General features: G+C 38.3%; 1 protein-coding gene across 1 annotated transcript in view; it reads left to right on the top strand.

Moving 5' to 3' along the window:
* Positions 1-245: 245 nt before the first annotated feature.
* LOC308425202 (clathrin heavy chain 1) overlaps positions 246-25107 on the top strand; it is a gene marked incomplete at its 3' end in the record, with an annotated part of 53103 nt that continues 28241 nt past the window's right edge. Inside the window, exons 1-6 of the mRNA XM_080922426.1 lie at positions 246-511; positions 17364-17571; positions 20670-20938; positions 21409-21570; positions 23174-23287; positions 23633-23806. Of these exons, the coding sequence (XP_080778552.1) occupies positions 470-511; positions 17364-17571; positions 20670-20938; positions 21409-21570; positions 23174-23287; positions 23633-23806 (969 nt within the window). The 5' untranslated portion in view covers positions 246-469. The remainder of the gene's footprint in view (positions 512-17363; positions 17572-20669; positions 20939-21408; positions 21571-23173; positions 23288-23632; positions 23807-25107) is intronic.

Below are 25107 nucleotides of genomic sequence, written 5' to 3'. Positions count from 1 at the left end.
GGGGAGGGGAGGAGGGAGAAACCAGAGCCTGGGGAAAGTGATGAGTCTAGAAAAAGTAGTCCCTCGGTTCCTCTGTTTTCCCGCTGCCGCACCAGCGAAGAGCGCTCCGCGCACTGCGTCCCTGAATTCCTACGCCAGACCCCGGCGCGGCGTTCGTGGAAGGCTACATAAGGCGGACGGGGTGAGGAGGCTGGGCGGAGTTCTGCCCCGGGATCCTTCCGCAGGGCTCAGCCGTTTCCGGAGTCTGCGCTGCTCCCGGTTCCGCCATTGCGGCTCTCCCGGCCCCTGGAGCCTCCGCCCCCGACCCAAGCTCTCTCGTCTGCCTGCCAGTTCCCTGCGTCCCCGGAGAGTATCCCTCTGAGCCCAGACTCTCCCCCCTTCCCCTTCTCCTCCTCTCCCTTGGAGAGCCCGGGCAGGCACTGCCCTGCAGCCCCAGTGACAGGAGGAGACCATACTCCCCGTCAGCGCCATGGCCCAGATTCTGCCAATTCGCTTTCAGGAGCATCTCCAGGTGCGTGAGAGTCGGGGTTGCTGAGGGACTTTTCGAGGGTCGTGGGAAGGAAGCTAGCGGCCCGGCCTGAAGGGAATCGAGAGAAGAGGAATGGGGGGGAGGGTGTCGGTATTTGGCATTGATGGAGGAAGGACACTGTCTTAAAAGCTTAAAGGGTTAAATGATTTGAGACTAGGATGGAAATGACGAATCGGAGTGCAAAGGGCGGCGAGGCCAGGCCTTACGTCTGACGGCCTCTTATTCTGCTTCCTGGATGGCAAGAACTGCGCATACCAGACCCCCCCTTCCCATTTTACTCAGTTCATTCATTTGGTTAGGGGATAGGTGGGGGAGCTTCTCGCGCGTTTCTCCCGGAGCAAGAATTCTCCTTAATTCCGGGCGATGCAGGGCTGTCACCTTTCCTTGGTCTATTTCCATTTCCACATCGAGTCTGCACCCTGGAATTGTGTGGCGGGTGGGTTGGGGAGGAGCTGCATCCTCCCTCTGCAGCTCACAGCTGAGAAAGGCACCTTGGGGTTAGAGTAGCAGTGGCTCGTGTCTTGCCTTCCCTGAATCTGTAAGGAACCGAAGGTCACACTCACTGAAGGAACAGAAAGAAGATAGAGGGGCGGCTAGGAGCGGTGTCAGGGTACCTGGGGTCAAGGTCCCAAGGGGACCGCACATATTTTTCCTTTCTTAGGTTCTTCGAGGGCTAGTGTAGCCTAAGACTCATTTTGATTCTTGCAGGCAGCGAGAGAGTTATTTAAAGGTTATTTATGGCCTTTTGGAATCTAGCAGGTAGTTGTGGGATTAAGGCAGGGGTATGTCTCAGCACTGTGTGGAATTCAGCAGAGCCTGGTTGTAAGTGCATACCTGTTCAGAATCAGTACCTGACAAGTTGATCTGTAACTGACTTCTTTTTAATAGGCTGGGGTGCCTCCCCTTCCGCCCCCCACTGCACTTTATCCCGGAGTCAATACACACCATTGTCTAACCTGGCAACACGCCAGCAGTTGGCCTAAGCAGGTGACCATTGGAGGGCTTCACTGAATTAAGCTGCTTCTGAACTGCTGATTTTCCTGGTTTACTTGTCCTGACTCTGTAACATCATAATCTATTCATATTAATTTACTTTCCCTAAGTATCCCCATAAAGAAATGTGCTTTCAGCTCCATCTTTTGAAGGGCTAATTTCATAAGGAAAGGTACAATGATCCAGTTTATGGGTAACTTATTGAGTGCTTTATCATTGAAGGCAGTATGATTACTTTTCTCAATTGATATGCATAAAAGATGTTTGATAATAAAGATGGTTAACTAAAATTCAGCTAAAGTAATATAAAATATTTGTAGACTTTACCATGTTGCTTTCATTAACAAATCATTTTACTTTAGGACTTTAAATGTAAATAATAATAGATCTTTGCCATAAAATAAGCTAAATACACTTTTTTCAGTCATCACTAGTTTTCAAATAATTCACTTGATTTTTGGCAATAAGATCTCTATTTTGCAAAAATCTGAAAAATGTCAAATGACACTGCTGACAGAGAAGTTAATTTTGTCCTCAATTCAAGCTTGTTTGAATTTCCTGTTAAGAATATAGAGTTAGGAAGGTACTGTTCTAGATGCTAGCAGACAATGTGCTGACCTCTTCAGGCTGAGCTAAGAGGGAGGCAGCCTGTATACACTACCACCCCCCAAAAAAATCTAGCTTTAATTAATTGCTTGCTTTAATTAATTTGGCCATGATTTGGGTTGCTGGTTTTTCTCCCATCTTTGGGATTAACACTTGTCCACACTGAAGTTCATCAAAAATAGCTTTCTGCAAATATGTATATAAACCATACACAAGAGAAGCAAAGACAGCTGCTGATCACATGATCATCGTTGGTAGTTTGAGTAATAGTTTTTCATTTCTGTTAAACACGAGACCAGAATTGTTGAATGGTCCTACAGACTGGAATCCAAATTTGTCACTAATTAAAAATAGATTTAATGCAGGTAAGGCATGTGAGTAACAATTTCTGCAAATACTTGAAGCTGTTTTCCTAAATTTGAAGATTTTGAATATTTATAAAATAGCTTTACAAGTATTCTTGAAGGTCTCTGACATCTATTTTTTGGAGGACCATGTTACACTTTAAGCTTTGGCTGGTAGGATTCCACTCCAGTAGATAGTGATCAGTTTTGACAAAAGGGCAAATCACTAATCTCTTCCAAGATAATGGATCTCCTGATCTCAGATTTTTTTTTAATTCCCTCTTTTTAACACAACAGTGTAAGGAATATTTCAGTTGTCATCTTAAGTCTTGATTTCCAAGCCTCTACCATTCTGCTTAGGAAACAACTTTATAATGAGGAACTAGAGAGTGTAGAGTTCATTGTGAAAGTTAACAGCAAACTCTAAATTACTTTTAAACTTTTTATGAGAAGGTTGCAAATAAAACATTGCTATTTATTTTCACATCCCTTTGTGCATTTATTTAGATGAAGATCTGTCATCAAGGCTTGGAACTATATCACATACTTTTAATATTTTATGTAATGAAGGAGTTTTTGTTGAGTTGCAGATTCTGAACAAATTCTAGGCTTCAGAACATAGTAATAAGTTCAGTGCCAACTAGCAAAACCTTGTCTCAAAAGGACAGAACCCCACTGCCTGTGATTTTCAATTCCTGGCATATTAAGCATTTTGCAGTTGGCACATTTTGCTAAGCACTTGGATACTTTTAATTTTCATTTATAAATCTCTCTAGCCCATTCTTCTCACTTTGATCCACGAACACAGGCATGCAATGTATTGGTGAATTGAATAGTAGGATTCTTGCAAAGGTTTTGGTTTTCAAAGAGAAAGCAGTGCTTTCCTGGGATGTTATATATGCCTCAGTAGACTAGAGGAGTGTACCACCTGGAGGTAGATGCTAATCTACCATGGAAGTAGTTTAACAGATTTTTTTTTCCCCAGAATTGTCTTAAAGGTTAGTTTGCTAAGTTTTAATGACTTTGGCCAATTTTAATGAAAATACTTGTGCCCTGATTGGGGAATACTTTAAGATATGTAAAACTATAGTTTTCATTTTAATATGCAGTGAAATTTAAAGTCTTGGGAACTTGGGCAGTGAGATGTTGGAACGGTTGTTTGTGATCGTAGCTAGGATTTCTGGTTTGGGAACAGTGATGATAAGTGAGACCCAGAAAGTGAGGAGCAGAGCAGACATTGGGTGTGCACTGTGTTCTCAGTCCTTGGTCCTGCCTCACACTACAGTGGAAGACAGTGAAGCTCAAGGCTTCGGGGCCATGGTCAGAATGGGGTTTGGAGCTAGGAGTTCCCCTTTTCTGTTTTTGAGACAGGGTTTTAATTGTGTAGTCCTGTCTGGCCTGAAACTCACCCATGTATACCAAGCTGGCTCTGAGCTGAGATCTGCTTGCCTCTGGTTCCAGAGTGCTGGAATTATTGCATATTCCACAACACCTGGCCTTAAATCCTATTTTTAAGACAGTATCTTGCTAATGTTGCCCAGAGTGGATGTGGATTCAGATTCAGAGTCCTCTTGCTTCTCAGCCTCCTGAGAGTGCTGCCATCTTCATGCCCTGCTGCAATGGTTGCCTTTAAAAGATGCTACAAGGGACCAGAGAGGTGCCTCTGTGCTTAAGAGTGATTGTTACTTTTGCAGAGCACCTGGGTTTGGTTCCCAGCACATACCTGACAACTCATAATCTGTAACTCCAGTTCCAGGGGCTCTTCAGATCTCCAAGGATACCAGGCACACATGTAGCACACATAGGTATATGCAGGCAAAATGCTCATGTATATAAAATAAATAAATACATCTAATTTTTACAAAAAGAGAGCAAGAGAGCTGGAGAGATTGCTTAGCAGTTAAGAGCACTGGCTGCTCTTCCAGAGGTCCTGAGTTCAATTCCCAGCAACCACAAGGTGGCTCACAACCATCTGTAATGGGATCCAGTGCCCTCTGGTGTGTCTAAAGACAGCTGGGGTGTACTCATATAAATAAAATAAATGATTCTTTAAAAAAAAAAGAGCAAGAAACTACACAGATTTTTTTTACTATTTTGTTTCCTGTTGGACTTTGGCCTAGGGAAAAGATTTTCTCTTATTTAAAATATGATTAGTGATATGATACAGCGAACAAAGGAGGTCTTGGGCTCTGTGAGACAAGTGCTGACCAACAGAAGCATGATGGTCATAATTAAAAGGAAAGATATAGGTGTAGTTCATGTTCCATCTAATACATTATACCCAAAACACTATTTTAGATGTAATCAGTATAAAATTAGCTAGTTGAACTTTTATTCAAAATGGGCATTTTGTATTCAGACATCTTGATCTAGACCTTTTCTTCATTGGAAGTACTCGGTATGTATTTAGAGATCATATGCTGTAGTGTAAAAAAACCAAATTTGCATAGCTGGATTATTTACTTAAGCTTTTCTGTTTTGTTTTATCTTGGTTTAGTTTTTATTTTTGAGACAAGCCCTAAATGACCTGCAATTCATGTAGACCAAGCTGGCCTCAAACTCAAAGAGGTCCACCTGTCTCTGCTTCCCTTGCATTGGGATCAAAGGTGTGCACCACCTTGCCCAGCCTTCGTGGTTTTTCTAATAGTCGACTTAGTTACCAACTATTGGTAAGTTACCATATGGATGCTGGGAATGGAACCCAGGTCATCTAGAAGAGTAGCTAGTGTTCTTAACAGTTTCACTTTGGGTGGTTTTGTTTTGGAGACAGGGTCTTGGTGTGTTTGTAGACTAAGTGCCCTTGAAGTCTTCATCCTCCTGCCTTAGCTTCCTGAGGGCTAGAATTACAGGCTACTATGTTTGGCATAATAGCTTTTGCATGAGCTAACACTTGCCTTTTCTCTTTGCCTTAAATATTTAGATACTTTTAAAAGGGGGGGGGGGTCTCCAAGTTCTCAGTGATAAAATATTCAAGAAAGATTAGGATCAAGTTAATTTGTGACAGGATTATCTGTGTTCCTCTCATAAAATAGAAGCTTTGGGACTTTTTCCTTAATGTCCTATTGTCTTTTCCTTAATGACAAGAGTGTGTTCCATTCTGAAGCCACTGTTGTGTATTTCACTGTATATTCATGGTTTTGGATTCATACTAATGCAGTGTTAGTATTTCCTGTTCTGGCTTAATAGGTAAATAGTTTCTGTTTTTTTTTTTTTTTTTTTTTTTTTTTGCTTTTACCTTAGGTAAAGCAGCCTTTCTTTCTCAGTTATTTCTGAAAAGAATAGAAACCAAACTCATTAAATCCACATTTCATCATACTATTAAATTTAAACTGCACTATACAATTCTGGAAAATGCCAGTCTGGGTTTTATTTGATTATGTCAGGATTTTAGCTTGTCTCAACTTCCTCATTTAGTATATACTTCCTGGCAACTGTGTAGTTAGACTATAGTGTAGGTTGCATTTATGGCATAATATTTAGACTTTCTGTACATGTAAATATTAATTCTTCCCAATCGCCTTGGAGAGTTGCTTTTTCATCTACTTGAAGCACATACATGTGCACATGTTGAAGGAGAAAACTACAATTTATTGAAGCCAAGATCTTGGAGTTCTGCCAGACTGTTTCCCATGTCTCATTTTCTATACCTGTGCTATTTCTGGAGTAGGGAAGGGAAGCACCCTATAGAGATGCACACCTGGGGTCTTGGGGATGATGGTGTTTTGATGGTCTTAAACTATTGAAGCTGAACCCTAGTAGCCAAGAAGTAGGATTTAATTAACAGTTGCTTCCATTTATTTCCAATTAGCTGGTTCATCTGAAATGAAACCACCAATGACTACACATGCTCAGCTTGTAGAATTTATAAATGTATAGACTTAAATAACTCTGAGTGGACTTTAATTATGTGAGGGTGATTAATCAGGTGAAAAGAAACTTTTAAAGAGGTTCATGGTTTATGAAACCCCATCTCAGGTTTACTTGCCCTATATATAAAGAAAGGCAAATAACTGAGTTATTTATTAAAGCTACTGGATCTTTTAAAGTTTATACTTTCAAAGGGGATAAAAGCTTTTGCATGTGAGTGTGTGTATATGTGTTCATTTGCTGGCAATAAAACCCAGAGGGCCTTGCCCCATATTAGCCTTTACAAGCCTTTTTCTTTTAAATAAAATCCACAAAATCAAAGTTAGCCATTTTAACATGGACATGAATGTGAACAACATGCTGTGTCGCATTTGTGACACACTCTTGGAAACCCTGTATTCTCAGCTCTAGAGAGATATGAGGCAGGAGGATATGAGTATGAGATCAGACAAAACTTTACAGGAAGACCTTATTTCCAAATAAATAATTGAACAATTTGGTATTTAAATGTGACATCACTTAGGTGTATTTATTTTCAAACATTTTCTTTTTTTTTAAAAGATTTATTTATTTAATATTTGTGAATACACTGTAACTGTCTTCAGACACACCAGAAGAGAGCATCAGGTCCCATTACAGATGGTTGTGAGCTACCATGTGGTTGCTGGGAATTGAACTCAGGGCCTCTGGAAGAGCAGTCGGTGTTCTTTACCTCTGAGCCATCTCTCCAGCCCATTTTCAAACATTTTCAATGCCTGAGATGGAAGTTATGCCTGTTGAGCAATCTTCCTCTCATTTCTTACCATTTCTCAGTTCTCTTGGCAACTGGTAATCTGCTTTCTGTCTCTAAGGACTTAAATTTGTGGTTATTTTACATAAATGGAGTTACACATTTTGTTCCGTCTAGTTTCTGCTGTGTTAATAGGTAGAGGAAGGCAGGGTTTTGCTGTGCCGTCAAGTCTACAGTTAACTTGGCATCTTCCTGTCTTAGCCTCTGAGTCCTAAGATTACAGGCATGTACCACCATGTCTGCCAAGAACAGGTTACATATTTAGGAATTAGAGAGGTCAAAATAAATGGAATAAAAGTTATTTTTAGATACTGGAAACAAACTTTGCTTATATGAAGGAAACAAGATTAGTATGATAAACCGAAACTTACTGTAAGCATTAAAAGATAGTCCTCTCCTTGACCAAACAAAAGCAAGATATTTTTTTCTTTTTCTACACACAGGGTCCTATTATATAATCCTAACTGGCCTGAAACTTGCTGTGTAGACTATGTTAGCCTTAAAAAGATCTACCTTCCTCCCAGGCACTGGGAGAGAATGACTGAGCCACCACACCCAGGGTCTTCAGTTTATAACCTGTTTAGTGGCTGTATATTACTAAGATGAATTTTTTCCCACTTTTGGAAAAGGTGATCTATAATTGGAATACAGGTTCCGAAAAGCCTAGAGTCTGCTTCTTCACCCTCAATTTTCTCAGTAATAATTATGATAAGGTTATTTAATACAGTAAAAGTTTGATACAAAAAGTGTACTTAAAATACTGGATTGAAGATGGCTATGGGGACTCATACTTGTAATTCCAGCACTTAGGAGGCAGAAGAGTCACATTGTAGGCCAGCCTGAACTATACATTTGAGATCCTTTCTCAAAAACAAAACAATCAAGTTGTCAAGTAGTAGGTGCTTAGTTGGTGTTAGTTGAAGACAAACTAATAATTGCAATCTTGTTTGAACTCCTTAAAATGGTAATATTAAGTGATTTTTGACACAACCAGAGAGACTTAATGCTGAATGCAATTTCATTCATTCATGTGAACCTGATATTTGTGGCACTTATGTTCACAAGAAAATATTTCAGTAACTAATCTGTAAAACAAATGATTCTGGTTTTGTAATTTATAGCACCTGTAAGTTGGTCATGCTCTAAATAAGTAATCCAAGCAGAAAACGAGCAGTACAGCATAATGTCTAATTTCCTAACAGGTCTGTTAGCATATAGTAGAAAATTCATATGAGTGTGTGCAGCAGTGAGGTTGCTGGGGTTGAACTGAATTTGACCTGGGTAGCTAAACAATCTGTGTCAAGGAGTTAGGACCTAGAAAAGTGGTTTTTGATAGTCATACCAGGAAACTCTGGTTCATACCAGCTGTGTTCACACCTAACAGCTTTGTAGATGATGTTTTTGTTGTCATTTTTTTTGTGCAATCCTGGGGCCTAAACCCAGAGCCTTGTGCTTGCCTTTGCTGTCTCTGCTTTTGAGAGTCTGTATATTCTTGAGCTCTTGAAATAAACCCCCTCTCCTCCCTTTGGTATGTTCTTTGCCTGCACAATGGCATTTGTATAGAAAGGGCCTAATCTTTCTGTCTTCAATATTTTAGGCATAAAACTTCTATATTCTCTAGAGCTTGGTGAAAATTGATCAAATATTTCATCTGATGATTAGATTTTTAAATGAGTGAATAAATTTAGAATTGTTTCTTCTTTTTTAAAATTTTCAGTAAGTAGTAGGTTGTAAGTAGGAAAAATTCTTTAGATCTTTAGGAGACTCTGGTATGATCCAACTAACCATCTTGTTTAAAGTCCATGTTTCTGGCTGTGGTTTTGCTTGTGTTGCATTCAGTTTCCATTCGCTGCTGAGAGTCAAAAGTCCTCCCAATAGTGAGTCCTTCAAAGACTCTCCCGCAGTAGAAACAAACCTGTATTCTTAGTTTATTTTAGTTTTTTGAAGCAGGGTTTCTTTATGTACTCTGAGCTGCCCTGGAACTCTCTGTAGGCTGGCCTCAACCTTTAGATTCAGAGTCACCTGCTTCTGCTTCCTAAGTGCTGGGGTGTAAAGGTGCCCACTACTACTGCCTGGCAAAACATGCGTGTGTTAAGTGTGGGTCAGCAAAGCTTTAAAAGTGTTTTTATTTGTTGTTTAAAATCTGTGGAGCCAACGGAAACAATGGCTGGCATCCTGTTGATGGAATAAACCAAGGATTGCTGCAATCTCAGCATTTTTCTTTATTTCCTGAAAACTACAGCAATTGCAGTTTTTGACATTCTTCTTTCTAGTTTTCAGGAAGGTCTCAGTGAAGTGACCGCTCAGCACTTTTCAATGTGTTTAGTACCAGTGGAAGATAGAGGATTTTTGGAGTTTACAGAAGAAATTAGGCTGAATGAAATACTTAGGCTAGGTAGGAAGTTAACTAAATCTTGAAGCACATACCTATAGAATAACTACAGGTATATAAAATTGTTGCCCTTTTAAATTGGTGGCTCCTATTTAGTAAGTCTTTCCAAGCTACAAGAATGCCTACAGAGGGCATTGAGAAAATGGCTTTGTCCGAAATGCAGTAGCTCGTGCTTACTTGCTGACGCTGTCACTGTTCAGATGAAACAAGAAAGATCTGAAAAGTGTGGTGCCAAGCACTAATTGTGAAATGTGTCTTAAGTTTCAAGTAATGCTGTCAGAAATACAAGCTTTAATGTATTTCAGTTTTTCAGCTGATGTAGCTGCTAGAGAGCCTTGCTCCGAGTTTACTAGGCATTTAGTGGGACATATCCTCCTTGGTTACCAAAGTGAGAACTGCTGGATGGATGAGGCAGAACAAACCTATTATTTAGTAGGCACAAATACAGTTGCAAGTGATGGCAGAGATGGAGGTGTTGGGTTACTACTTGCCAGTAGAGTGGTTTTATTTAGTTGTGTGCCTTCTGCGAGTATATTTTTCAGCGTGTGTATTAACAGACCGTGTATTTATGGTTCATGCAGTCCTTTAACAATGTTCTCATGGTTTTGGTCACTACATATTCTGATGTTGACTTACCTCAGAGTTTCTTGGTTCCTTGATTTATCAAGACTTTTCAGGAAAAGAACAACAGAACGATTGTCTAGGCAAAGCTTACTTAGGAAATGGTAGAATGGCATTCACCCCAGTTTGTTTCACAGCAGTCTGTATGTACCACGCTGTAGTCCTAGAGCTTGGTAACTGGAAGGACAAACTCCCTAAACTCTGTGTTTGGTCTTCAGTGCCTGATGTGTGTTAAATCAATAACTTCTTTTTTTCTTAAGAAAGGACTTCAATATGGCTGGTCTCAAAATCACCGAGATCTGCCTGCCTTTGCCTCCCCAAGTGCAGGGATTCAGATTTTCATCACTATGCCAAGCACCAGCCTCCTTTTCAATAACAACAAAACCCAAAAACTGGGGGCTGGAGAAATGGTTCAGTTGTTAAGAGTATGTATGTACTGCTCTTGCAGAAGGCTTGAATTTTATTTAAGAGGCACCATATTCGGTGCTTCATAACTTCTCCAGCTCCATGGGGCCTGATCATTTGGACTCTCATGGGCCATGCTCCACCAGCTGAGCTACATCTCCAGCCCACAGACTAGATAGATTGTGTAGCACTTTACCCTGATTACTTTTGAAATTTTGCTTAAACATTTTACAGGGATTCAAATTTCTCTGGAATTTTACCTCTAAATACTTAGGGAATTAGCATAGCTAATTCTAATTTTATTTTCTACATCTTTAGAAAATAAAAATACTTTCTAATTATATTTTTATAGCTGCTAATACTTAACAACTGAATATCTACAAAATAGTCCAAATGTCTGTCACCACCTGGTATTTTGGTTTGTTTAAATCTGGATCTCAGCCACATCTTTGTGTTGCTTTTAGTTTGTTTAAAGTTTTAAAAACATTTTTGCATGAATTTCGATTTAGAACAGAATTTCTGTCTACAGGTTTTATCCATGCTCATCAAATGTTAGCTTTTATTGGGGGGAGGGCGTTGGAAACTTAAGCTAGCTGGAAGCTTGTGATCCTCCTGCTTTAGTCCCCTGGGGCAGCTGTCACAACCATGGGCCTCCTCTTCACCAGCCTGTTAATTGTTTTATTTCATTTGACTTGTATTCTCTCTGGTTGAGTGTGCTTCTTTACTCAACGGTGGTTGGCAGATGTGATAAATACTTCTCAATATACCCTGTAGTATGTGTTTCATAAAATAAAGTTAAATCTTTCAAAACTAAGCTATAGTGACTAGAAAATCATGACTTAAAACGTGGTTATCTCAGGTCTTACTCAGGGTTAGCCAGTTATTTCAATGATGTTGACTGTATCAAAAGGTAACTTAACAGTTTTAAAAATCTAGAATGTGCTGTTTTCAAGGCATTTTTTTTGGAAAGATACAGTCATGAATAATTTTGTGAAATGTCCCTCAGTTTGGGGCCATCAAATAAGTTGTAGTGATTGGGTTGTCTAATTTGGGCAGGGTGTCTTTAAAGTGATAGAAAGCAGTTGCTGTCAGACTCCATGTTTTGATGAAAGTTGTAGTTGAGTTTTCTGTATCACAAATTTCCTTTTTCTCTGTGTTTTAGGAAGAAAGCAGCTTTTGAAATTAACCTCATGTTAGTTTTAGTATTTCATATTAAATTCTTACAACTGAGAGTAAGTAGGTGGTATCATTCCATATGTTTAAGATAAGCAATACACAGATAATTAACTTGTCTATGCTTAATTGTAGTGGGAAAAACTAGGGCCACATCCAGACATTTGGAAATTTAATCAGCAAAATAAAGAGCAGAATTACAAACCTTAAGTATAGTTTCTTTCTCAAAAGGGAGGAAGAAAGGAGGAAGGAAGAAAACTTGGTAGAACATCCTAGAAGTCTGCCCGAGGAAGAAGTATCCCTGTTCCTCACCATTCAGGGCTAATTTGGAGTACATAGTATATTGTAGGGCTCCTACAACATATTATGTAGGGCAAGGCTGTCTAAACAAACAAATGGGTGGGAGAGAGAAAGAATTTTGGTGTCTTGGGTAAGTTTCTGAGAGCCTACAAACTGTTATCAGTGTAGTGGAATGAAATTCACACCCATGACCTGTGGACAGCTGAATGAAGCAGATAATGAAATGCAATGAGAGACAGTAGATGAGCGGAGCCCACAGTTCTGATAGTGTCTGTAAAGACCTGATGGTGTTGGGCTTTGTTTTGAGCGTTTCACATTAAATTCTTACAGCTCTGAGGATAGGTACTGTCATTCCAAATGTCTGAGAGGAAGGAACACTACACAGATCCACTTTAGTAGAATTTTATTTACTTTAGTGGAAAAACTAGGGCTACATCCAGGGTTCTTTATGAGAAATCCAGAAAAGCAATTAATTTTAGATGCTACTTGAACTTTATAATTAAAATTTTAAATTTACTGTAATTTAGAGTTTGGAAAAATTGAAATACACATTGTACTGCTGCAGAAGCTTAAGAGTGTCTTCCATTTCCAGTTTGATCCAAATTGAAATCAAGAGATCATAAAGCAAAGGTTTTTCCTTTTGGTTTTTCAAGACGATTGCTCTGTGTATCCCTGGCTGTGTTGCAACTTATCCTGTAGACCAGGCTAACCTTGAACTCACAGAGATCTACCTGCCTCTGCCTCCAAGCATTGGGGGAGAAGGTGTGTACCACCACTCCTGGTTCACATATAAGGAAAAGGTTTGCAAATTATTTCTGTTGTACTTGGTTCTACTCTTCTAAAAGCAGTTCAGGATGCTGTGCTTAAGGCATGGTGCCACCCACAGGGGGCAATTAACAATTCAGATGATTTCCCCTCACAAGCCCACCTGCTCTAGATAATTCCTCATAGAAATTCCCACTTTTCAGGTGACTGAAGTTGTGTCAGGTTGACAACAAAAACTAACCAGCAGACAAGCATATCTCAAAATTGGATATCTCTAGCTTTAACAGCAATATTTTGTCAAGACTACTGAAATCTGTCTATAGTTAGGGTATTATTGTGTGTCTTCTGAGAAAATTGATATACGTTGTAAACTTAGGCCTTCTTAATTCATCACTTACTCTGGCATAGATCATATACCATCACACCTTTATAGTTAACTTAATATTTTCTGGTTGTTTTGAAAATAAAAACGTGGGGGCTAGAGAGATGGCTCTGGTTAAGAGCACTGACTGCTCTTCCAGAGGTCCTGAGTTTAATTCCCAGCAACCACTTGGTGGCTCACAAACATCTGTGTTGGAATCTGATGCCCTCTTCTGGTGTGTCTGAAGACAGCTAAAGTACTCACATGCATAAAATAAATAATTCTTAAAAAGAAAAGAAAAACCTTAAAAGTATTGCTATGTTTTTAAAGATTTGGTCTGTATAAATATTAAACATAGCTATCTAGTGTGGAAACCTTTTATGTGTTTTTACTCTACTGGTGCATCTAAGCCAGAAGTAGTTAATGGTGGTTGGCCCTGTTCACTACTGTTAAGGTATTTTTCTGTTTGCCTGTGTTATAGGAAAATAGGAGTAGAGAATTAGTAACCTTGGCATTTGTTTTAATACCAGGAAGGGAAAAGGATTTTTCAGAGACGAAAAATCACCTTTCTGTTACTTTCTAATCCTTGGTCCTGTCCTTTGCTAGCATCTAGGAAAGGCTTTCTAGGAAAGAGCAGCTTCTTATTGAGTGGACAGTGGCCATCGTTTAAGTGTGTTTTTAAACATATTTAATTATTTTAGTTTCAATTTAGTTCACTAGCTACACATGCACTCGAGTGCTTGAGCACCTCCCCCCCCCCATTCTTGATCTCTTATTCTTGCTGTTTGTCTCTTTTCTTTCTAAGAGGCTTGTGATGTAGCCTAGGTTGGCCTTAGCTCCTAAGTAGGTAAGTTTACAGGTAGAAGCTACCAAACCCAGCTACTTTGAGTATTTTCAAGTCCTTTCACCTTTATCCTTAAAATATTTAATTATGTGATTGATTCTTCAGTTTATAATGGATTTCCCAATTCCAGTATTCTCCTTTTCTTACAAAAATGCCCTTACCTGTGCTCCATGAGACTAGACTAAACCATTATCATCCTGATTCATCTCTGGATATTCTATGCCAAACCGATGCTACTCTCAACTGACTACACAGTTTTTCCTATGTTCTTCCCTTCCATTCTGTTCTGTTCCTCTTCCTTTTCTCTTTCCATTCTGTTCTGTTCTCTTCCTTTCTGATCCTTTCCTGAGTTTTTATTTTTTCAGTCTGGCCTAGAACTCAGATCTGCTTTTATCTCCTTCTACCTCCTAAGTGCTGGGCTTTAAGAAATGCACCAACCACATATATCCCAATTTTTTTCATGTTCAAATAAAGTGTATGTCTGTTTCATATGGAATATTTTGAATAGTGCTAGTACATTCTTGATAGGAAAACAAAATGTTCAAATGCCTAATTATCTTGGGAGGGTCTGTCTAGTAAGAAAGAAATACAGTAGGATTATATAGATTGCAAGCAACTCATTTTTTTTTAAAAACCAAATCTTCATTTTCCCCCCTACAAGTAAAATACACAGAAGGTAAAAATTTTCTTATATTTTCCTTCCTCCCCCTTTTTCTTTTGTTCTGTTTTTCATGACAGGGTTTCTCTGTGTAGCCCTGGCTGCCCTGAAACTCACTTTGTAGTTCAGGCTGGCCTTGAACTCAGAAATTCACTTGACTCTGCCTCTTGAGTGCTGGGATTAAAGGTGTGCACCACCTAGCATATATGTGTGTATGATTTGAAAACAATATATATATATATATATATAGTATATTATTGGAGAAGTGTTATGTGTATGGATGTTGACCTGCATATATGTCTATGTACTATGTACACGGAGGGTATTGGATCCACTGGAACTGAAGTTGACAGGTGGTTGTGAGCTGCCATGTTGGGCTGGGCATCAAACTCAGGTCCTCTAGAAGAACAGCCAATTCTCTTAATGCAGAGTTATTTCTCTAACCCCTTGTTTTGATATTTGAGGCAGGCTCTCTATAGTCCAGGCTGGTCTTAAACTCCAGTGATCCTCCTGCCTCACCCTCGTGTGTGTAGGTGTTGCAGGTATTGAGCACTCTGTCTTGCTCCTTATATTACTTTTTAAATTTTACTTTTTTGACTGACACTTTTATGTAAGTCTACATTTTTAGGATACTAAAGAAACTAAACAGTGGTATCTGAAATTCAAAAGTGCAGTAGGTGGAGGCTTGGGATAGAGACATAGTTCTCATGGAGTAATTCAGAAGCTAGTGTGCTGTGTTTGTATGTATAACTATTTGAACTCTGAGCCATTGATACACTTTCTGCAGCTATTGACAAGAAAACAATTTGAATGACTCTTTCTAGAGTCTAAAACCAGATGTGTATTTCCCCTCACAAACCAAATGGATAACTTGGTTTTACTTAGTTTATTGAAGGAAAGACTTTTCTGAATCCCACTCATGTTCCATCATACATTTTGGGAAAACTTCCATTCATCTTCTCCAGTCTTAAAGTTAAGTAGAAATCAATTCGTGTGTTTTACTGTAGCCACAATCTTACAAGTTACCTGTTTTACAGCCTGTGTACAGCCTGGCATTGTAGCATTATCTTGAACTTGTAAAGCTGACTAATGTTCTACTTTAATGCCATGTGTGTATTAATGGCTAGATAGCTGCTTGGCATTTTCCCTGAGCTCTGTGTCTGAGTTAACTACATTTTACTACTGGTTATACCTATAGTATTTGAGGAATTAAAGGGAGGTGAAAGTAAAGAGTCCTAGTCTCATTCAGGACCGTATTCAGATCCTGGCCTGTGTGTATCGAAAGATTCCATAAGATACAGCCAGTACAGTACAGCCAGTACAGTGAAGAGAATGCATAGTTGGGGGACAAGGGCTTTTTCTTAGTTCACGACATGAGAATTTACTACTATGGAAGGAGAGGGCTGGATGGGGACTGCTCTGGCTGGCTAGTAGAGCCAGCTAGCCACCCCCCCCCTTTTTTTTGAAGGATTTAATTACCCAGAGAATTAGTGACCCATTCTAGTAGAGATCTTTCCAGTAACAGGTGACTTTTGTACTCATACAGTTTGGATTTTCAAAGAATTACCATCTGTAGAGCCACTGTTTATGGAGCAAATACTGTAGCATCTGCAAAAATTCCCCTTTTTTTCTTTTTTTGGTTGTTAGAGACAGTTTCTCTCTAACTCTGGCTGTCTCTGGAACTCTGTAGATTAGGCTAGCCTCAGATTCAGATCTGCTTTTGTTTTGATTAAAAGCATGTGTCATCACACCTGGCTATTAAAATTTTTAAGTAGCTCTACCTATATTGTAAGTTCTGGATTCTTTTAAAAAAATATTTATTTATCTATGTATATGAGTGCCCTATCTGCATGTACATCTGTATGCCAGAAGAGGGCATCAGATACCATCATAGCTGGTTGCTGGAAATTGAACTCAGGACCTCTGGAAGAGCAGCAGTGCTCTTAACCACTGAGCCATTTCTCCAGCCTCAAGTTCCCTATTCTTAAGAGGTAAATTTAGCTTATCAAGCAAGCCGTTCTTTCTTGTGCCTCTGTATAATTTGTATTCCCTGCTCAAGCCTTTCCTAGTATATACTCTCAATAGTATTTTTAAAAGTATTTCTAGCTCCCTTAAGACATTTGTATACCTCTCTGCAATAGCACATGCTTCAGGAGAGAATTCTCTAGACTGGCTCCTTGAAGATCCTGCTTAGTTGTGGAGGCGTCTGACATAGCCCCTTCTGTAGATCATGTTTTGACTCTGCACAGGTGTGGAACTTTGTCTGCTCAGGCTAATAGTCTGTTTCTTCAAGAATTTTGACCTTTTAAATCTTTTACTCCTTTGTAAAATATGACTTTAGCTTAAACTACAGATCCCTGAAGCCTAATGCAGTGGATAAATAATTGTGTTAAATATTAGTGAGAGTAAGAGAGGGCAAGTTCAACAGTTCAAAATTCACAAGGAAACACAATGATTAACAATCCCTTGACCCATAAATGGCAGCCCTCAGAAGTTGCTCTGTCCTCTGCCCTCATCTCTGACCTGTGGTTGTGAGTTATATAGTACAGCAGGTGAATGCCACGGTTACTTAGCAGATCAAGAAGATCTATTGCTTTTCCCTATTTGTCACTATTGGTCTTACATTTATAGTTAAATTAGGATTTATAATGATAATATATGAATGTCAAATTTTACTTACAGGTGTGGTAACATGGTCTATATTTTTTTTTCCAGCTCCAGAACCTGGGTATTAACCCAGCAAACATTGGCTTCAGTACCCTGACTATGGAGTCAGACAAATTCATCTGCATTAGAGAAAAAGTGGGAGAGCAGGCTCAGGTGGTGATCATTGACATGAATGACCCGAGTAATCCAATTCGAAGACCAATCTCAGCTGACAGTGCCATCATGAATCCTGCCAGCAAAGTGATTGCACTGAAAGGTATAAAGGTTTTATATGTTGAATAAATTTAATAAGATCTGTAAAGTTGAGGTTAATCCTGAACTTGAGTTCATAATTTTTACATGGACTGTTTCTCTGAAATGTCATAGAATAGATGAACATGAAATAATTTTAAGTTTTGGGATGAATACATTTATGTTTTATATCTGATAGGATAAATGGCTAAAAGCATTTCTGTATAGGGGAATGAAATTAATATTCTGCAATAAGTCATAACAATATTAGGACCTAAACATTTCAGAGGCTATTGTAATAATCAGCTTCTCCATTCTGTGCTTTTTAAAGATAGCTTGGGCTTCTTTTCATTTAGATCATTAAGTGCTAAAAGTGGCTTGAATTTAAACTGGGTAGAGAGAGTTGGAGGAGAGTAAGAATAAATGAATACCAAGTACAGTGTTTTAAAATTTTGTTATTATTATTTATTAATTAATTAACAGATTTATTTATTTTAGTTGAGTCTAAGACAGGCCAAACTAACTTATTTCTACAGGGAGTGATGCTGCGGATCAATCTAAATAGAGTTAATCTTATTTTATCTGAAAACCTATTTTCTTTTCCTTTGAACTTTAGACTGAAGGTATAATAGAAGACTAGAGGTTACTAAGAAGTCTAGGTGCCAAACTGCTGGACCCTTGAAATGGCATTAACACTGCCTCCTTTTCCTTTGAGCTTTAGTTAGGAATTGGATCCAATGCTGCACATATGCTAGGCAGGTGCGCAGATAGTTAATGCTGAGCTATATATCTTAGCCTTTATTTTTCTTGATAATAAGAAAGAAAATCCAGTTTTCCGGTAATTTATAAAGTGTGAATGAGTTTTTAGAGGTGCTGAACTTTTTAGCCTATCTTTTCTTCACATCACTTAAACTGGGGGCCTTATTTTGGTGTTTTAGTTTTGTTTTGGTGAGACGGTTTCTGTTTTGTATCCCTTGCTGTCCTGATCTTGCTATTATATCAGGCTAGCTTCTAATTCATAAAGATCCACCTGCTTCTGCCTCCCTGGTGCTGGGATCAGAGACACACAACATACCCAGCCCATTTAATATTTGAAAACACATCTTGAATAATTCTTACTAGAAATGTTTGGGTCTAGAAGTATTGAGAGCTTTTTTGGCTTTGAGGAGATTTTTTTAGAATTCTTTTTAGAACATTTTGTTTGTTTATTTTGTGTGTTTATGTGTGGAGGCATACATATGAAGGTCAGAGTACAGCTTGGGGAAGTCTATTCTCATCTTCCACCATGTGGGGCTGGCTTGGCAGCAAATGTCTTTCCCTGCTGCATATTTCTCAGACTTAGATTTGGGATCTTAGATTTTATTCTTTAGCATTTCTGAATCTGAAAGTCAAAGATTAGAAGCCTGAGCTTTATGGTTTCCTGGTACAGGCTTTGGAACATTTTGGAGTGTCTTACTGGCAGGTTGGGAGCTAAGAATAGCATAGACAACAAAAGATCAGAATTTGTGTCTGGCAAAATTGATCTCATCTTCAGGAAGGATATTTTACCTTTTACCTGTGACCAGATATTTTGTGATAGTATACTTTTTGCTTTCATGTAAAAGTACATTATGTTTTAAAGTGTTACAGTGTCCTTCATCCTCCTTAAATAATTTGAATTCGAGTGCTTTGCATACATCACACTTCTCTTTTTAAAGGCCATCAGTTAAATTTTGCCAAGTTCTTTTCTATTTTTAATATTACTGTTATCTTATCACATTTCTTAATGCTTTCTTATGTGTGCAGATGGTGAGTTACCTTAAATTAGATTGTGTTAGTCATTGTCCTGTTCTATAAAAAGAATAATTGAAAAAATTTTTTACAGCTTTGCCAAACAGTATGCTATACTTCATGCCTGTCTACTTCATAGCTGTTATCCCATCCCCAGGCCAAACACATAGTCCAGCCCTTTTCATGTAAAACAGAATAAAAATCTAGTTATCTAGAGGTTGGTTGATGCAGTAAAAAAAAAAAAAAAAAAAAAGCAAATTCTTAAAAAAAATTCTGCTTCCCTCTGAAGCCCAGTTCATGCCTTCTTTTTATAAACAGGACTATAACTTTCACAATTTCTCCAGTCTGGTTGTGGTTTATAAACTGTGTGGGATGGGAGTCATACACTCTGTCTTAGAGAAGAAGGCTTTGTTACGTAGTAAGCTGGGTTGCGGTACAAAGCTTTTAGGCTTTGTCTGTTTCCCACCTCCCCTGTCACCCTTCCACTCTGACAGCTTTTGTCCTTTAGGAGCCAGATTCTCTGTGGCTCAGGAACAGAGTTGTCCTCAGTCTCCGAGGATTAATCTTCATAGCCTAGTCATAGCTATGGGCTTTGGCTGCTGTTGATTTTAGTGAAATCACCTTTCCGGCTGTGATAAATTTCAAATGACAAGTATAAATAAGCCCTTGCATCTGACTCTGGACTTTTAACATTAAATGCAAATTTCACCCTCCTTTTACTAAACGCTTACTGTCTTAACTGGATGAAGCTTGAACTTTGTTCTCACCTCCAGTATATTAACAGCATTTGAAACCACCCTCCCCTCGTCTCCCTCTCCTTTTTCCAGCACTTGTATTTTCCCTTTGTATCTTAGACCAGTTAAATGTAGCATGCACTATGGTGATCCAGCAAAGTTGGAAGTACAACTTCTTTTCAAAACGCAGTTTCCACAAAATCGAGTTGGGTGAGAAATGACTGCATTTTAAAAAGTGGATATTTCCTCCTTGTGTTTCTATTAGATTGGCTTTGTCTTTTGTATATACAGCTACCTTAGTTTATGTGTGAGCTAAGTATGCAATGAAAGTTACAGCTTTGTTTTCTATCAGTAAGAAAGCTATTTCTTCGTCTCATTTTCATTTGGGAAATGACATAGCAGTCATATGTTTATAGTATTGCTGATGTGGTCATTAGACGTAATAGACTTTGGCCTAAAGTTGTAGGTGTGTATTGGTTTGCTTGGTCTCAGCTGGTAATCTCCTCAGTGGCTGTTAGTCCCAGGATACAGCCACATTATTTGGCACTTAAGGGCTAGTGTAGCTAGGTATTAATTTTAAACTTTGCTTTTTTTCATTATTCTTTAATTCTGTATTCAGCTGGAAAAACTCTACAGATATTTAACATCGAAATGAAAAGTAAAATGAAGGCCCATACCATGACTGATGATGTCACCTTCTGGAAATGGATCTCTTTGAATACGGTTGCTCTTGTTACGGATAATGCAGTTTATCACTGGAGTATGGAAGGAGAGTCTCAGCCTGTGAAAATGTTTGATCGTCATTCTAGCCTCGCAGGATGCCAGATCATCAATTACCGTACAGACGCAAAGCAGAAGTGGTTGCTTCTGACTGGCATATCTGCACAGGTAACACTCATTAGTTTTTGATGAAGTGGTCTAAAGAACTGTTTTGTCCAACATCACTTCAGTTAGGTCTTTAAACCCAATCTTACAGAATTTGACTTATTTTGAAAGACTTTGTTTTTAAAAATAATGATTGTTGGCTTATGCCTTTAACCTGACAGGAAGTTTGAGTGCTCTTATCAGTTGTTTTTAATTTTTGCAGATTAAGGAAAGATTGGGTGATTTAGAATTTATTTTGGAGTCAGTGTGCTGCAGAGTGACTATTGTTGTAGTAAGATGGGTAAAGAAATGACATTAACCTTAAATAAGATAATTTTGAAGTTAAACTTTCGAAGTTAAGTATCAAATCTACAATAAGAGACTAACAAGTACTGCTGAAGATGGCAAACTATTGTAACTGTTTCACTAATTGAATCTGAGATCTTTTAGGTCATTGGATCTCTAAAGTTTTTTGTTTCATTTTGTTTTTGCAGCAAAATCGTGTGGTTGGAGCTATGCAGCTGTATTCTGTAGACAGGAAAGTTTCTCAGCCTATTGAAGGACATGCAGCTAGTTTTGCACAATTTAAGATGGAAGGAAATGCAGAAGAATCAACATTATTTTGTTTTGCTGTGCGGGGTCAGGCAGGAGGAAAGGTAAGTTGTGTCTGATTTTAGTGAGTCTGTTTTGCTCTTTGTTGTCTAAGTTAAAAATATTCATCTTTCTTCCTTAGTTTCATAGTATTCAGATTTGTGGTGCCTGACAAATAGTATGCATAATCCTATTTTACCATCTGTGGATTTTACTTTTAACAGTGTCTTGTTATATAACTTAGGCTGGTTTTGAAGAAAGTCCTCTTGCCTCAGGTTCTGAGTGCTAGAATTATAGACCTGTAGACTGTTGTGCCCAGCTTTGAGATCTTTGACTGTCTTTATCAAAGGCTTTCTGTTGTGTCTTTCCTTTACTCTGCATAGACTCATTAGGGTTGCTAAAATACCCATTTATGTGTGCAGTACATACATGTCAAGAGTCTGATTCATTAAATATTGCCCAAGATGAAGTCTATTCATCTTTTTTAAATTACCTAGGTGACTTGAGGTAACAGCAGCTTAGAGAGCCTCATCTCTAGCTGTATACTGAAATTACCTAGACGGGTTAAAGTATTTTGTATTGGAATTCTTAGTTGAGGATAGCAGAAACAAGTTCTCATTGGAGTATAAAAATGTATTGACAGGGATTGGATTCCTGGCAGTGGCTAGGACACTGTATAACTAAACTTGGGAGAGGGGAAAAAAAAGCAAAAATGGGTGGTAGCCAGGCTTCCAGGCAGAAGTAACACTGCAGATCTCTGAACTGTGCTTCTGTTAGGCCTGTACTGCTGGGGGCCTGGTGACTCATTTTGCTACTATTTTTACTGCCAGAGTAGACTCTCCCTCAGTCTTAAAATAACCTGGTGTCCTGAGCTCCCTCTTTGAAGTCTAGTATAAGCAAAGTCACATGGCTTACATGTTTGCTTTGAGAGACATGGAAAACAACGGTTTGCTGCCTCTAAAATGGAATACTGGCTCTATTCGCTACCAGAACTTGACTACTCTCCTCTATATCCTCAAGTCAGAAAAAGACAAACCTCATCTTTGTTTTATATTTCTCCACCCCAGTCACCCTAGTCAATAGTTTTCAACAATGAAAAAACAAGATTGCAGCCATCTGGACTTAACACATGATTCTGTCTTTACCTTTTATTTAGTCCTAAGAGTATTGGAATTTACAGATGTGTCTGGTTTTTTTATTTTTATTTATTTATTTTCTTTTACATAGCTTCCAGGGATTGAATTTAGGTGGTTGACCTACTCCATAGATGCTTTTACCAGCTAAGCCTCAGCATAACTTTAGACAGACCCACTCCCTATAATTTGCCTCTTCAGGAATGGTACGTAGCTTGGTATGGCAGCACATGCCTTTAATCCTAGCACTTGAGGCACACAAATCTCTCTGAGCTCTAGGCCAGATTAGTCCTGATTTTTTTTCTAGGTCATCCTGGGCTACATTATGAGACCTTGTTTCAAAAACAAAGTAATCCTACTTTGAAATCCTACAAAGAACTTTGAGGTCATGCTTCTCCTACTCAGGTTTAATTTATGGAGGAGTAACCACAGTATAGATGATCAACAGTTGGTTATTTTCATTTGGCTTCCAAAAAATGTGCAGTGACAAAGTAATACATGATTTAGGTTGATAGATTTTATTTTCTTTTAACAGTTACATATCATTGAAGTTGGTACACCACCCACAGGAAATCAGCCTTTTCCAAAGAAGGCAGTGGATGTTTTCTTCCCTCCAGAAGCACAAAATGACTTTCCTGTTGCAATGCAGGTATTTTATCAAAATAAAAATTTCACCTTAAATTTAATTTATATCCTGTTCACAGTTGATATGAGTAGTGCTTAAAAGAATCACTCTAAAATAAAAATTATTCGTAGACCTTGGTAAAATAAAACACTTGCTTTCATGTAATAATTGGGCTATCTTAAGTTGTCAGAATTATTGTCTCTTTTGTCTTGCAGATTTCATTCATGTTCTTGTAGTTTTATGTATTTGTTTGAGCTATCCCACATTTAAACAAGCTATAATGAGGGAAACATTAATATTACTTTAGCATTTTTTCCTTTAAGCTTCATGTCAAAGTTTTATAGAAAGTGTCCATTTTTCTCTGTTCAGATCAGTGAAAAGCATGATGTGGTGTTCTTGATTACCAAGTATGGTTATATTCACCTCTATGATCTTGAGACTGGTACATGCATCTACATGAACAGAATCAGTGGAGAAACAATCTTCGTTACTGCACCTCATGAAGCCACAGCTGGAATAATAGGAGTCAACAGAAAGGGACAAGTAAGAAAACCTTGAAACTTAAAGCACTTAAGTAACACATTATCATTAGCGCTTTTTTTTTCTCCCAAAAGGTGATTTTGGATATCAAAAAAGAGTTCTTAATGGGGGGAAGGCAAAGAGAACAAGCGAGATTAAGGTCAAAGGACAGGTTTTTGACATCTGTTCAATATGAAGGTTAAAGTTAGTAAAATGTACTAGGATTTTTGTGTTTTGTGTGTCTGTGTGTGGTTGATAGCAGGTATCTTATTTTTCTACCTCATTTTGAAAGAAAAATTTAAGATTTACTTTCTGTGCAGTCGTTATGAAGATCAGAAGAGGGCATCAGGTTCCCTGCGTTATGGAGGGGGCTGTGAGCCACCCACCATGTGAGTGCTGGGAACCAAACCGAGGTCCTCTGCAAGAGTAGCAAGTTCTCTTATTTGCTGAGCCATCATTCCAGCCTCTCCTCCACTTTAGTTTTTGAGAAAAGGTCTTTTAACTTTATGAATTGAACCATTTCATCATTCCCCAGGATATAGAAATAAAACATAACTGTTCTCTAAATAAACTAAAGAGAAATTAATGTGAGGGTAAGTTAGGATGGCTCAGCTGGCAAGAGTGACCTGAGTTCAGTCTCCAGAACTTGTATAAAGAACTTGTTATAAGGAAAGTCTCTTGAAAGTCCTCTTGACTCTATATGTACTCTATGACAGGGACATACATGCACTGGAATGCACATATATACACATAGAATCAATCAATCAATAAATAAAATATATACATACATACATACATACACTAAAGCACACATATGCATGTGCACCCACACCCATAACAAATTAATTTTAAAAGGTACAGAGTGATGTTAGTTTACTATGATCATTTGCTATTTATCATATGACATTTCAAAAATCTTAAATATACATAATAAAATTTACTTAAAAAGATTATTGTGGGCCAGCATGCTGGCTTAGCTGGAAGATGTGCTTGTCAGCAAACCTGGTGAACTGTGTGATCTCTTGGTCTCACATGGTAGAAGGAGAGAGTTGACTTTCCCACATTCTCTCTGACCTCCACAAACACAATGTTTGTGTGTTTATGCATGTACTTTTAGCCTCAAGACCATCTCTCCAGCGTCTGTTCTTTAGTTTTCATATGCAGTTTCATCTTTAAGCATTTTATCACCCAAAAATATACACTACAATGTATAATTCCAAAATCTTTTTAATATAGTCTCATAAGAACTGTTTGGTTTAGAGCCAGTTAGGTGCATTTATTTTTATTATCAAAAGAAGTAGATATATGGGAAAAATCTGTTTCAG

The sequence above is a fragment of the Micromys minutus genome (assembly GCF_963924665.1).
Source record: "Micromys minutus genome assembly, chromosome: 10".
Lineage (NCBI taxonomy): Eukaryota > Metazoa > Chordata > Mammalia > Rodentia > Muridae > Micromys > Micromys minutus.
This window is presented reverse-complemented; position numbering and strand designations above follow the sequence as displayed.